The 15256-nt window shown below is 39.5% G+C and overlaps 1 protein-coding gene across 2 annotated transcripts in view; it reads left to right on the top strand.

Moving 5' to 3' along the window:
* Positions 1–15256, top strand: part of pparg (peroxisome proliferator-activated receptor gamma) — a 137108-nt gene that overhangs the window by 106932 nt on the left and 14920 nt on the right. For both annotated transcript variants that reach the window (XM_038983283.1, XM_038983282.1), the window contains one exon: positions 1686–1801. In XM_038983283.1, the coding sequence (XP_038839211.1) occupies positions 1686–1801 (116 nt within the window). The remainder of the gene's footprint in view (positions 1–1685; positions 1802–15256) is intronic.

Below are 15256 nucleotides of genomic sequence, written 5' to 3'. Positions count from 1 at the left end.
GAGGGGGTGGCAGGTAGCCTAGTGGTTAGAGGGGGTGGCAGGTAGCCTAGTGGTTAGAGGGGGTGGCAGGTAGCCTAGTGGTTAGAGGGGGTGGCAGGTAGCCTAGTGGTTAGAGGGGGGAGGCAGGTAGCCTAGTGGTTAGAGGGGGTGGCAGGTAGCCTAGTGGTTAGAGGGGGTGGCAGGTAGCCTAGTGGTTAGAGGGGGTGGCAGGTAGCCTAGTGGTTAGAGGGGGTGGCAGGTAGCCTAGTGGTTAGAGGGGGTGGCAGGTAGTCTAGTGGTTAGAGGGGGTGGCAGGTAGCCTAGTGGTTAGAGGGGGTGGCAGGTAGCCTAGTGGTTAGAGGGGGTGGCAGGTAGCCTAGTGGTTAGAGGGGGTGGCAGGTAGCCTAGTGGTTAGAGGGGGTGGCAGGTAGCCTAGTGGTTAGAGCGTTGGACAAGCAACCGAAAAGTTGCAAGATCGAATCGCCGAGCTGACAAGGTAAAAATCTGTCGTTCTGCCCCTGAACAAGGCAGTTAATCCACTGTTTCTAGGCCGTCATTGAAAATAAGAATTTGTTCTTAACTGACTTGCCTAGGTAATTAAAGGTGAAATACTTTTTTTATAATAAAAAAAAAAACTGAGCTCTTCAGTATGGCCATTCTACCTCCAATGTGCCTATGGAGATTGCATGGCTGTGTGCTCGATCTTATACTACTGCACTTTATATACCAGGGTTGGCTGGCCTTCTGTAGTCAATCGTAGGCTCAGTCACTGGTATACTTATATTTACAAAGCCATTTTGGGTTTACTAACATTTTATTTGGGCATTATTTATTGTTCAGAAATGTGGTGGGTACTTCCTTCTTTCCAAATGTCCGAACTGAATTTGGTAAAAGGGATTTTATGTACTCTGCGCCATCGGCTTGGAACGCCTTACAAAATACTTTAAAACTGGAAGAACTTGTCCTGATTGGTGTTTTTAAATCATTGATGAAGGATTTTGAGACTGATTCTCTGACTTGTCAATGTTTTTAATTTGCTGTTTTATGATTTTGTTATACTCCTATGTATTCTTTTTACTAAGGTTTTTACTAGATTACCAGTAGTTTGTCATGTCTGTAATTGTGTAATGACTTGGTGCTGCCAATCTTGGCCAGGACACTCTTTAAAAAGAGATTTCAAAACTCAATGAGCGCTTCCTGGTTAAATAAAGGTTAAATAAAAAAATAAAAAAATACACCTCTCAGTAACAGGTGTGGCTGAAATAGCTGAATACACTAATTTGAATGCATTTCCACATACATAGTGTATGTATGGGGGACCATCTTGCCTGGTACTCTACCTGGTGCCCTATACAACACTCCTGGTATTTTACCCTATACAACACGCATACAACATACATTTTAGCCAGGCTTAAAATATAATTAAATATAGTTATAGAAAATATAACTAACAGTTATTTAAATCATGACTTTATCAGACACATTCCCCTTTCACACACATATCAACCTCAGCTCTCAGTCCTGCATTAAACAAGTTGTGCTGAAAGCCTCAAGCTGACACATCCTGTGTGTGTGTGTGTGTGTGTGTGTGTGTGTGTGTGTGTGTGTGTGTGTGTGTGTGTGTGTGTGTGTGTGTGTGTGTGTGTGTGTGTGTGTGTGTGTGTGTGTGTGTGTGTGTGTGTGTGTGTGTGTGTGTGTGTGTGTAGATCGTCCAGGCCTGCTGAATGTGAAGCCCATTGAGGAGCTACAGGAAACAGTCCTCCACTCTCTGGAGCTCCAACTGAAACTCAACCACCCAGACTCCCTGCAGCTCTTCGCCAAGGTATTATCATGGAGATTTACAGTATACTGTAGAAAATACTCTGATGGGTTCTGAAGATATACTGTAGAATACTCTAACGGATTCTAGTTCTAATACTCTGTTCTGATTCTAGTTCTAATAGTCTAATACTAAAATGGATTCTAATTCGAATCTAATGCTCTGTGTTCTGATTCTAGTTCTAATAGTCTAATGGGTTCTAATACTCTGTTTTGATTCTAGTTCTAATAGTCTAATACTAAAATGGATTCTAATTCTAATCTAATGCTCTGTTCTGATTCTAATTCTAATAGTCTAATGGGTTACAAACGGACTATACAGCAACAAGTAGTGAGTGAAATTACAAATAGCACAAATTCAAAAAAGTTAATGGCGAATAAGAGCCCCTCTTCCCAGCTGCCCACTGCACCTAGGCTAGGAAACACTGTCACCACCGATAAATCCACGATATTTGAGAATTTCAATAAGCATTTTTCTACGGCTGGCCATGCCTTCCACCTGGCTACCCCTACCCCGGTCAACTGCCCTGCACCCCCCACAGCAACTCGCCCAAGCCTCCCCCATTTCTCCTTCACCCAAATCCAGATAGCTGATGTTCTGAAAGAGCTGCAAATTCTGAACCTCTACAAATCAGCCGGGCTAGACAATCTTGACCCTCTCTAAAATTATCTGCCGAAATTGTTGCAACCCCTATTACTAGCCTGTTCAACCTCTTTTGTATCGTCTGAGATCCCCAAAGATTGGAAAGCTGCCGCGGTCATCCCCCTCTTCAAAGAGGGAGACACTCTAGACCCAAACTGCTACAGACCTGTATCTATCCTACCCTGCCTTTCTAAGGTTTTCGAAAGCCAAGTTAACAAACAGATCACCGACCATTTCGAATCCCACCGTACGTTCTCCGCTATGCAATCTGGCATCCGAGCTGGTCATGGGTGCACCTCATCCACGGTCAAGGTCCTAAACGATATCATAACTGCCATCGATAAGAGACAACACTGTGCAGCCGTCTTCATCGACCTGGCCAAGGCTTTCGACTCTGTCAATCACGACATTCTTATCGGCAGACTCAACAGCCTTGGTTTCTCAAATGACTGCCTCGCCTGGTTCACCAACTACTTCTCAGATAGAGTTCAGTGTGTCAAATCGGAGGGCCTGTTGTCCGGACCTATGGAATTCTCTATGGGGGTGCCAATTACAATTGCTATATTGTAATTACCTCGGCACTATCACCTATTTTATTGCCTTACCTCCCTTATCTTACCTCATTTGCACACACTGTATATATATATATATATATAATTTTTTTCTACTGTATTATTGACTGTATGTATGGTTATTCCATGTGTACCTGTGTTGTATGTGTCGAACTGCTTTGCTTTATCTTGGCCAGGTTGTAAATGAGAACTTGTTCTCAACTAGCTGACCTGGTTAAATAAAGGTGAAAAAAAGGACTATACAACTACAAGTAGTGAGTGGAGTTACTAACAGACTATACAACTACAAGTAGTGAGTGGAGTTACTAACAGACTAGACAACTACAAGTAGTGAGTGGAGTTACTAACAGACTATACAACTACAAGTAGTGAGTGGAGTTACTAACAGACTATACAACTACAAGTAGTGAGTGGAGTTACTAACAGACTATACAACTACAAGTAGTGAGTGGAGTTACTAACAGACTCTACAACTACAAGTAGTGAGTGGAGTTACTAACAGACTCTACAACTACAAGTAGTGAGTGGAGTTACTAACAGACTCTACAACTACAAGTAGTGAGTGGAGTTACTAACAGACTATACAACTACAAGTAGTGAGTGGAGTTACTAACAGACTATACAGCTACAAGTAGTGAGTGGAGTTACTAACAGACTATACAACTACAAGTAGTGAGTGGAGTTACTAACAGACTATACAGCTACAAGTAGTGAGTGGAGTTACTAACAGACTATACAACTACAAGTAGTGAGTGGAGTTACTAACAGACTATACAACTACAAGTAGTGAGTGGAGTTACTAACAGACTATACAACTACAAGTAGTGAGTGGAGTTACTAACAGACTATACAGCTACAAGTAGTGAGTGGAGTTACTAACAGACTATACAACTACAAGTAGTGAGTGGAGTTACTAACAGACTCTACAACTACAAGTAGTGAGTGGAGTTACTAACAGACTATACAACTACAAGTAGTGAGTGGAGTTACTAACAGACTCTACAGCTACAAGTAGTGAGTGGAGTTACTAACAGACTCTACAACTACAAGTAGTGAGTGGAGTTACTAACAGACTATACAGCTACAAGTAGTGAGTGGAGTTACTAACAGACTATACAACTACAAGTAGTGAGTGGAGTTACTAACAGACTCTACAACTACAAGTAGTGAGTGGAGTTACTAACAGACTATACAGCTACAAGTAGTGAGTGGAGTTACTAACAGACTCTACAACTACAAGTAGTGAGTGGAGTTACTAACAGACTCTACAACTACAAGTAGTGAGTGGAGTTACTAACAGACTATACAACTACAAGTAGTGAGTGGAGTTACTAACAGACTCTACAACTACAAGTAGTGAGTGGAGTTACTAACAGACTACACAACTACAAGTAGTGAGTGGAGTTACTAACAGACTCTACAACTACAAGTAGTGAGTGGAGTTACTAACAGACTCTACAACTACAAGTAGTGAGTGGAGTTACTAACAGACTATACAGCTACAAGTAGTGAGTGGAGTTACTAACAGACTATACAACTACAAGTAGTGAGTAGAGTTACTAACAGACTATACAACTACAAGTAGTGAGTGGAGTTACTAACAGACTATACAACTACAAGTAGTGAGTGGAGTTACTAACAGACTATACAGCTACAAGTAGTGAGTGGAGTTACTAACAGACTCTACAACTACAAGTAGTGAGTGGAGTTACTAACAGACTATACAACTACAAGTAGTGAGTGGAGTTACTAACAGACTATACAACTACAAGTAGTGAGTGGAGTTACTAACAGACTATACAACTACAAGTAGTGAGTGGAGTTACTAACAGACTATACAGCTACAAGTAGTGAGTGGAGATACTAACAGACTATACAACTACAAGTAGTGAGTGGAGTTACTAACAGACTATACAACTACAAGTAGTGAGTGGAGTTACTAACAGACTATACAACTACAAGTAGTGAGTGGAGTTACTAACAGGCAATACAACTACAAGTAGTGAGTGGAGTTACTAACAGACTAGACAACTACAAGTAGTGAGTGGAGTTACTAACAGACTATACAACTACAAGTAGTGAGTGGAGTTACTAACAGACTATACAACTACAAGTAGTGAGTGGAGTTACTAACAGACTATACAGCTACAAGTAGTGAGTGGAGTTACTAACAGACTATACAACTACAAGTAGTGAGTAGAGTTACTAACAGACTATACAACTACAAGTAGTGAGTGGAGTTACTAACAGACTATACAACTACAAGTAGTGAGTGGAGTTACTAACAGACTATACAGCTACAAGTAGTGAGTGGAGTTACTAACAGACTCTACAACTACAAGTAGTGAGTGGAGTTACTAACAGACTCTACAACTACAAGTAGTGAGTGGAGTTACTAACAGACTATACAACTACAAGTAGTGAGTGGAGTTACTAACAGACTATACAACTACAAGTAGTGAGTGGAGTTACTAACAGACTATACAGCTACAAGTAGTGAGTGGAGCTACTAACAGACTATACAACTACAAGTAGTGAGTGGAGTTACTAACAGACTCTACAACTACAAGTTGTGAGTGGAGTTACTAACAGACTATACAACTACAAGTAGTTAGTGGAGTTACTAACAGGCAATACAACTACAAGTAGTGAGTGGAGTTACTAACAGACTAGACAACTACAAGTAGTGAGTGGAGTTACTAACAGACTATACAACTACAAGTAGTGAGTGGAGTTACTAACAGACTATACAACTACAAGTAGTGAGTGGAGTTACTAACAGACTATACAGCTACAAGTAGTGAGTGGAGTTACTAACAGACTATACAACTACAAGTAGTGAGTAGAGTTACTAACAGACTCTACAACTACAAGTAGTGGGTGGAGTTACTAACAGACTCTACAACTACAAGTAGTGAGTGGAGTTACTAACAGACTAGACAACTACAAGTAGTGAGTAGAGTTACTAACAGACTATACAACTACAAGTAGTGAGTGGAGTTACTAACAGACTATACAACTACAAGTAGTGAGTGGAGTTACTGACTATACAGCTACAAGTAGTGAGTGGAGTTACTAACAGACTATACAGCTACAAGTAGTGAGTGGAGTTACTAACAGACTATACAACTACAAGTAGTGAGTGGAGTTACTAACAGACTATACAACTACAAGTAGTGAGTGGAGTTACTAACAGACTACACAACTACAAGTAGTGAGTGGAGTTACTAACAGACTCTACAACTACAAGTAGTGAGTGGAGTTACTAACAGACTCTACAACTACAAGTAGTGAGTGGAGTTACTAACAGACTATACAGCTACAAGTAGTGAGTGGAGTTACTAACAGACTATACAACTACAAGTAGTGAGTAGAGTTACTAACAGACTATACAACTACAAGTAGTGAGTGGAGTTACTAACAGACTATACAACTACAAGTAGTGAGTGGAGTTACTAACAGACTATACAGCTACAAGTAGTGAGTGGAGTTACTAACAGACTCTACAACTACAAGTAGTGAGTGGAGTTACTAACAGACTCTACAACTACAAGTAGTGAGTGGAGTTACTAACAGACTATACAACTACAAGTAGTGAGTGGAGCTACTAACAGACTATACAACTACAAGTAGTGAGTGGAGTTACTAACAGACTATACAGCTACAAGTAGTGAGTGGAGTTACTAACAGACTATACAACTACAAGTAGTGAGTGGAGTTACTAACAGACTCTACAACTACAAGTAGTGAGTGGAGTTACTAACAGACTATACAACTACAAGTAGTTAGTGGAGTTACTAACAGGCAATACAACTACAAGTAGTGAGTGGAGTTACTAACAGACTAGACAACTACAAGTAGTGAGTGGAGTTACTAACAGACTATACAACTACAAGTAGTGAGTGGAGTTACTAACAGACTATACAACTACAAGTAGTGAGTGGAGTTACTAACAGACTATACAGCTACAAGTAGTGAGTGGAGTTACTAACAGACTATACAACTACAAGTAGTGAGTGGAGTTACTAACAGACTCTACAACTACAAGTAGTGAGTGGAGTTACTAACAGACTCTACAACTACAAGTAGTGAGTGGAGTTACTAACAGACTATACAGCTACAAGTAGTGAGTGGAGTTACTAACAGACTATACAACTACAAGTAGTGAGTGGAGCTACTAACAGACTATACAACTACAAGTAGTGAGTGGAGTTACTAACAGACTATACAACTACAAGTAGTGAGTGGAGTTACTAACAGACTATACAACTACAAGTAGTGAGTGGAGCTACTAACAGACTATACAACTACAAGTAGTGAGTGGAGTTACTAACAGACTCTACAACTACAAGTAGTGAGTGGAGTTAATAACAGACTATACAGCTACAAGTAGTGAGTGGAGTTACTAACAGACTATACAACTACAAGTAGTGAGTGGAGTTACTAACAGACTATACAACTACAAGTAGTGAGTGGAGTTACTAACAGACTCTACAACTACAAGTAGTGAGTGGAGTTACTAACAGACTCTACAACTACAAGTAGTGAGTGGAGTTACTAACAGACTATACAACTACAAGTAGTGAGGAGTTACTAACAGACTATACAACTACAAGTAGTGAGTGGAGTTACTAACAGACTATACAACTACAAGTAGTGAGTGGAGTTACTAACAGACTCTACAACTACAAGTAGTGAGTGGAGTTACTAACAGACTATACAACTACAAGTAGTGAGTGGAGTTACTAACAGACTCTACAACTACAAGTAGTGAGTGGAGTTACTAACAGACTATACAACTACAAGTAGTGAGTGGAGTTACTAACAGACTATACAACTACAAGTAGTGAGTGGAGTTACTAACAGACTAGACAACTACAAGTTGTGAGTGGAGTTACTAACAGACTATACAACTACAAGTAGTTAGTGGAGTTACTAACAGGCAATACAACTACAAGTAGTGAGTGGAGTTACTAACAGACTAGACAACTACAAGTAGTGAGTGGAGTTACTAACAGACTATACAACTACAAGTAGTGAGTGGAGTTACTAACAGACTATACAACTACAAGTAGTGAGTGGAGTTACTAACAGACTCTACAACTACAAGTAGTGAGTGGAGTTACTAACAGACTCTACAACTACAAGTAGTGAGTGGAGTTACTAACAGACTATACAACTACAAGTAGTGAGTGGAGTTACTAACAGACTATACAACTACAAGTAGTGAGTGGAGTTACTAACAGACTCTACAACTACAAGTAGTGAGTGGAGTTACTAACAGACTATACAGCTACAAGTAGTGAGTGGAGTTACTAACAGACTCTACAACTACAAGTAGTGAGTGGAGTTACTAACAGACTCTACAACTACAAGTAGTGAGTGGAGTTACTAACAGACTCTACAACTACAAGTAGTGAGTGGAGTTACTAACAGACTCTACAACTACAAGTAGTGAGGAGTTACTAACAGACTATACAGCTACAAGTAGTGAGTGGAGCTACTAACAGACTATACAGCTACAAGTAGTGAGTGGAGTTACTAACAGACTCTACAACTACAAGTAGTGAGTGGAGTTACTAACAGACTCTACAACTACAAGTAGTGAGTGGAGTTACTAACAGACTCTACAACTACAAGTAGTGAGTGGAGTTACTAACAGACTCTACAACTACAAGTAGTGAGGAGTTACTAACAGACTATACAGCTACAAGTAGTGAGTGGAGCTACTAACAGACTATACAGCTACAAGTAGTGAGTGGAGTTACTAACAGACTCTACAACTACAAGTAGTGAGTGGAGTTACTAACAGACTCTACAACTACAAGTAGTGAGTGGAGTTACTAACAGACTATACAACTACAAGTAGTGAGTGGAGTTACTAACAGACTCTACAACTACAAGTAGTGAGTGGAGTTACTAACTGACTCTACAACTACAAGTAGTGAGTGGAGTTACTAACAGACTCTACAACTACAAGTAGTGAGTGGAGTTACTAACAGACTATACAACTACAAGTAGTGAGTGGAGTTACTAACTGACTATACAACTACAAGTAGTGAGTGGAGTTACTAACAGACTATACAACTACAAGTAGTGAGTGGAGTTACTAACAGACTCTACAACTACAAGTAGTGAGTGGAGTTACTAACAGACTATACAACTACAAGTAGTGAGTGGAGTTACTAACAGACTCTACAACTACAAGTAGTGAGTGGAGTTACTAACAGACTCTACAACTACAAGTAGTGAGTGGAGTTACTAACAGACTATACAACTACAAGTAGTGAGTGGAGTTACTAACAGACTATACAACTACAAGTAGTGAGTGGAGTTACTAACAGACTCTACAACTACAAGTAGTGAGTGGAGTTACTAACAGACTATACAGCTACAAGTAGTGAGTGGAGTTACTAACAGACTCTACAACTACAAGTAGTGAGTGGAGTTACTAACAGACTATACAACTACAAGTAGTGAGTGGAGTTACTAACAGACTATACAACTACAAGTAGTGAGTGGAGTTACTAACAGACTCTACAACTACAAGTAGTGAGTGGAGTTACTAACAGACTCTACAACTACAAGTAGTGAGTGGAGTTACTAACAGACTATACAACTACAAGTAGTGAGTGGAGTTACTAACAGACTATACAACTACAAGTAGTGAGTGGAGTTACTAACAGACTCTACAACTACAAGTAGTGAGTGGAGTTACTAACAGACTATACAGCTACAAGTAGTGAGTGGAGTTACTAACAGACTCTACAACTACAAGTAGTGAGTGGAGTTACTAACAGACTCTACAACTACAAGTAGTGAGTGGAGTTACTAACAGACTCTACAACTACAAGTAGTGAGTGGAGTTACTAACAGACTCTACAACTACAAGTAGTGAGGAGTTACTAACAGACTATACAGCTACAAGTAGTGAGTGGAGATACTAACAGACTATACAGCTACAAGTAGTGAGTGGAGTTACTAACAGACTCTACAACTACAAGTAGTGAGTGGAGTTACTAACAGACTATACAACTACAAGTAGTGAGTGGAGTTACTAACAGACTATACAACTACAAGTAGTGAGTGGAGTTACTAACAGACTCTACAACTACAAGTAGTGAGTGGAGTTACTAACTGACTATACAACTACAAGTAGTGAGTGGAGTTACTAACAGACTCTACAACTACAAGTAGTGAGTGGAGTTACTAACAGACTATACAACTACAAGTAGTGAGTGGAGTTACTAACTGACTATACAACTACAAGTAGTGAGTGGAGTTACTAACAGACTCTACAACTACAAGTAGTGAGTGGAGTTACTAACAGACTCTACAACTACAAGTAGTGAGTGGAGTTACTAACAGACTATACAACTACAAGTAGTGAGTGGAGTTACTAACTGACTATACAACTACAAGTAGTGAGTGGAGTTACTAACAGACTATACAGCTACAAGTAGTGAGTGGAGTTACTAACAGACTATACAACTACAAGTAGTGAGTGGAGTTACTAACAGACTCTACAACTACAAGTAGTGAGTGGAGTTACTAACAGACTATACAACTACAAGTAGTGAGTGGAGTTACTAACTGACTATACAACTACAAGTAGTGAGTGGAGTTACTAACAGACTCTACAACTACAAGTAGTGAGTGGATTTACTAACAGACTCTACAACTACAAGTAGTGAGTGGAGTTACTAACTGACTATACAACTACAAGTAGTGAGTGGAGTTACTAACAGACTCTACAACTACAAGTAGTGAGGGGAGCTACTAACAGACTCTACAACTACAAGTAGTGAGTGGAGTTACTAACAGACTATACAGCTACAAGTAGTGAGTGGAGTTACTAACAGACTATACAGCTACAAGTAGTGAGTGGAGTTACTAACAGACTATACAACTACAAGTAGTGAGTGGAGTTACTAACAGACTATACAACTACAAGTAGTGAGTGGAGTTACTAACAGACTATACAACTACAAGTAGTGAGTGGAGTTACTAACAGACTATACAACTACAAGTAGTGAGTGGAGTTACTAACTGACTATACAACTACAAGTAGTGAGTGGAGTTACTAACAGACTCTACAACTACAAGTAGTGAGTGGAGTTACTAACTGACTCTACAACTACAAGTAGTGAGTGGAGTTACTAACAGACTATACAACTACAAGTAGTGAGTGGAGTTACTAACAGACTCTACAACTACAAGTAGTGAGTGGAGTTACTAACTGACTCTACAACTACAAGTAGTGAGTGGAGTTACTAACTGACTCTACAACTACAAGTAGTGAGTGGAGTTACTAACAGACTCTACAACTACAAGTAGTGAGTGGAGTTACTAACAGACTATACAGCTACAAGTAGTGAGTGGAGTTACTAACAGACTATACAACTACAAGTAGTGAGTGGAGTTACTAACAGACTATACAACTACAAGTAGTGAGGAGTTACTAACAGACTATACAACTACAAGTAGTGAGTGGAGTTACTAACAGACTCTACAACTACAAGTAGTGAGTGGAGTTACTAACAGACTATACAACTACAAGTAGTGAGTGGAGTTACTAACAGACTCTACAACTACAAGTAGTGAGGAGTTACTAACAGACTATACAACTACAAGTAGTGAGTGGAGTTACTAACAGACTCTACAACTACAAGTAGTGAGTGGAGTTACTAACTGACTATACAACTACAAGTAGTGAGTGGAGTTACTAACAGACTCTCCAACTACAAGTAGTGAGTGGAGTTACTAACAGACTCTACAACTACAAGTAGTGAGTGGAGTTACTAACAGACTCTACAACTACAAGTAGTGAGTGGAGTTACTAACAGACTCTACAACTACAAGTAGTGAGTGGAGTTACTAACAGACTATACAACTACAAGTAGTGAGTGGAGTTACTAACAGACTCTACAACTACAAGTAGTGAGTGGAGTTACTAACAGACTCTACAACTACAAGTAGTGAGTGGAGTTACTAACAGACTCTACAACTACAAGTAGTGAGTGGAGTTACTAACAGACTATACAACTACAAGTAGTGAGTGGAGTTACTAACAGACTATACAACTACAAGTAGTGAGTGGAGTTACTAACAGACTCTACAACTACAAGTAGTGAGTGGAGTTACTAACAGACTATACAGCTACAAGTAGTGAGTGGAGTTACTAACAGACTCTACAACTACAAGTAGTGAGTGGAGTTACTAACAGACTATACAACTACAAGTAGTGAGTGGAGTTACTAACAGACTATACAACTACAAGTAGTGAGTGGAGTTACTAACAGACTCTACAACTACAAGTAGTGAGTGGAGTTACTAACAGACTCTACAACTACAAGTAGTGAGTGGAGTTACTAACAGACTATACAACTACAAGTAGTGAGTGGAGTTACTAACAGACTATACAACTACAAGTAGTGAGTGGAGTTACTAACAGACTCTACAACTACAAGTAGTGAGTGGAGTTACTAACAGACTATACAGCTACAAGTAGTGAGTGGAGTTACTAACAGACTCTACAACTACAAGTAGTGAGTGGAGTTACTAACAGACTCTACAACTACAAGTAGTGAGTGGAGTTACTAACAGACTCTACAACTACAAGTAGTGAGTGGAGTTACTAACAGACTCTACAACTACAAGTAGTGAGGAGTTACTAACAGACTATACAGCTACAAGTAGTGAGTGGAGCTTACTAACAGACTATACAGCTACAAGTAGTGAGTGGAGTTACTAACAGACTCTACAACTACAAGTAGTGAGTGGAGTTACTAACAGACTCTACAACTACAAGTAGTGAGTGGAGTTACTAACAGACTCTACAACTACAAGTAGTGAGTGGAGTTACTAACAGACTCTACAACTACAAGTAGTGAGGAGTTACTAACAGACTATACAGCTACAAGTAGTGAGTGGAGCTACTAACAGACTATACAACTACAAGTAGTGAGTGGAGTTACTAACTGACTATACAACTACAAGTAGTGAGTGGAGTTACTAACAGACTCTACAACTACAAGTAGTGAGTGGAGTTACTAACAGACTCTACAACTACAAGTAGTGAGTGGAGTTACTAACAGACTATACAACTACAAGTAGTGAGTGGAGTTACTAACTGACTATACAACTACAAGTAGTGAGTGGAGTTACTAACAGACTATACAGCTACAAGTAGTGAGTGGAGTTACTAACAGACTATACAACTACAAGTAGTGAGTGGAGTTACTAACAGACTATACAACTACAAGTAGTGAGTGGAGTTACTAACAGACTAGACAACTACAAGTAGTGAGTGGAGTTACTAACTGACTATACTGCTACAAGTAATGAGTGGAGTTACAGACTATACAACTACAAGTAGTGAGTGGAGTTACAGACTATACAACTACAAGTAGTGAGTGGAGTTACAGACTATACAACTACAAGTAGTGAGTGGAGTTACTAACAGACTATACAACTACAAGTAGTGAGGGGAGCTACTAACAGACTCTACAACTACAAGTAGTGAGTGGAGTTACTAACAAACTATACAGCTACAAGTAGTGAGTGGAGTTACTAACAGACTATACAGCTACAAGTAGTGAGTGGAGTTACTAACAGACTATACAACTACAAGTAGTGAGTGGAGTTACTAACAGACTATACAACTACAAGTCGTGAGTGGAGTTACTAACAGACTATACAACTACAAGTAGTGAGTGGAGTTACTAACAGACTAGACAACTACAAGTAGTGAGTGGAGTTACTAACTGACTATACTGCTACAAGTAATGAGTGGAGTTACAGACTATACAACTACAAGTAGTGAGTGGAGTTACTAACAGAGTATATAACTACAAGTAGTGAGTGGAGTTACTAACAGACTTTACAACTACAAGTAGTGAGTGGAGTTACTAACAGACTCTACAACTACAAGTAGTGAGTGGAGTTACTAACTGACTCTACAACTACAAGTAGTGAGTGGAGTTACTAACTGACTCTACAACTACAAGTAGTGAGTGGAGTTACTAACAGACTCTACAACTACAAGTAGTGAGTGAGTTACTAACAGACTATACAGCTACAAGTAGTGAGTGGAGTTACTAACAGACTATACAACTACAAGTAGTGAGTGGAGTTACTAACCAGACTATACAACTACAAGTAGTGAGGAGTTACTAACAGACTCTACAACTACAAGTAGTGAGTGGAGTTACTAACAGACTATACAACTACAAGTAGTGAGTGGATGTTACTAACAGACTCTACAACTACAAGTAGTGAGTGGAGTTACTAACAGACTATACAGCTACAAGTAGTGAGTGGAGTTACTAACAGGACTATACAGCTACAAGTAGTGAGTGGAGTTACTAACAGACTATACAACTACAAGTAGTGAGTGGAGTTACTAACAGACTCTACAACTACAAGTAGTGAGTGGAGTTACTAACAGACTATACAACTACAAGTAGTGAGTGGAGTTACTAACGACTCTACAACTACAAGTAGTGAGGAATTACTAACAGACTATACAACTACAAGTAGTGAGTGGAGTTACTAACAGACTCTACAACTACAAGTAGTGAGTGGAGTTACTAACTGACTATACAAACTACAAGTAGTGAGTGGAGTTACTAACAGACTCTCCAACTACAAGTAGTGAGTGGAGTTACTAACAGACTCTACAACTACAAGTAGTGAGTGGAGTTACTAACAGACTCTACAACTACAAGTAGTGAGGGAGTTACTAACAGACTCTACAACTACAAGTAGTGAGTGGAGTTACTAACAGACTATACAACTACAAGTAGTGAGTGGAGTTACTAACAGGACTCTACAACTACACGTAGTGAGTGGAGTTAGAAAAGTAGTGAGTGGAGTTACTAACAGACTCTACAACTACAAGTAGTGAGTGGAGTTACTAACAGACTATACACTACACAAGTAGTGAGTGGAGTTACTAACAGACTCTACAACTACAAGTAGTGAGTGGAGTTACTAACAGACTATACAACTACAAGTAGTGAGTGGAGTTACTAACGGACTATACAACTACAAGTAGTAAGTGAGTTACTAACAGACTCTACAACTACAAGTAGTGAGTGGAGTTACTAACTGACTCTACAACTACAAGTAGTGAGTGGAGTTACTAACAGACTATACAACTACAAGTAGTGAGTGGAGTTACTAACAGACTCTACAACTACAAGTAGTGAGTGGAGTTACTAACTGACTCTACAACTACAAG

The sequence above is a fragment of the Salvelinus namaycush genome, unplaced genomic scaffold, assembly GCF_016432855.1.
Source record: "Salvelinus namaycush isolate Seneca unplaced genomic scaffold, SaNama_1.0 Scaffold157, whole genome shotgun sequence".
In the NCBI taxonomy this organism is placed as follows: Eukaryota; Metazoa; Chordata; class Actinopteri; order Salmoniformes; family Salmonidae; genus Salvelinus; species Salvelinus namaycush.
Note: the sequence above shows the minus strand (reverse complement) of the source record. Positions and strands in the feature narration are given on the sequence as shown.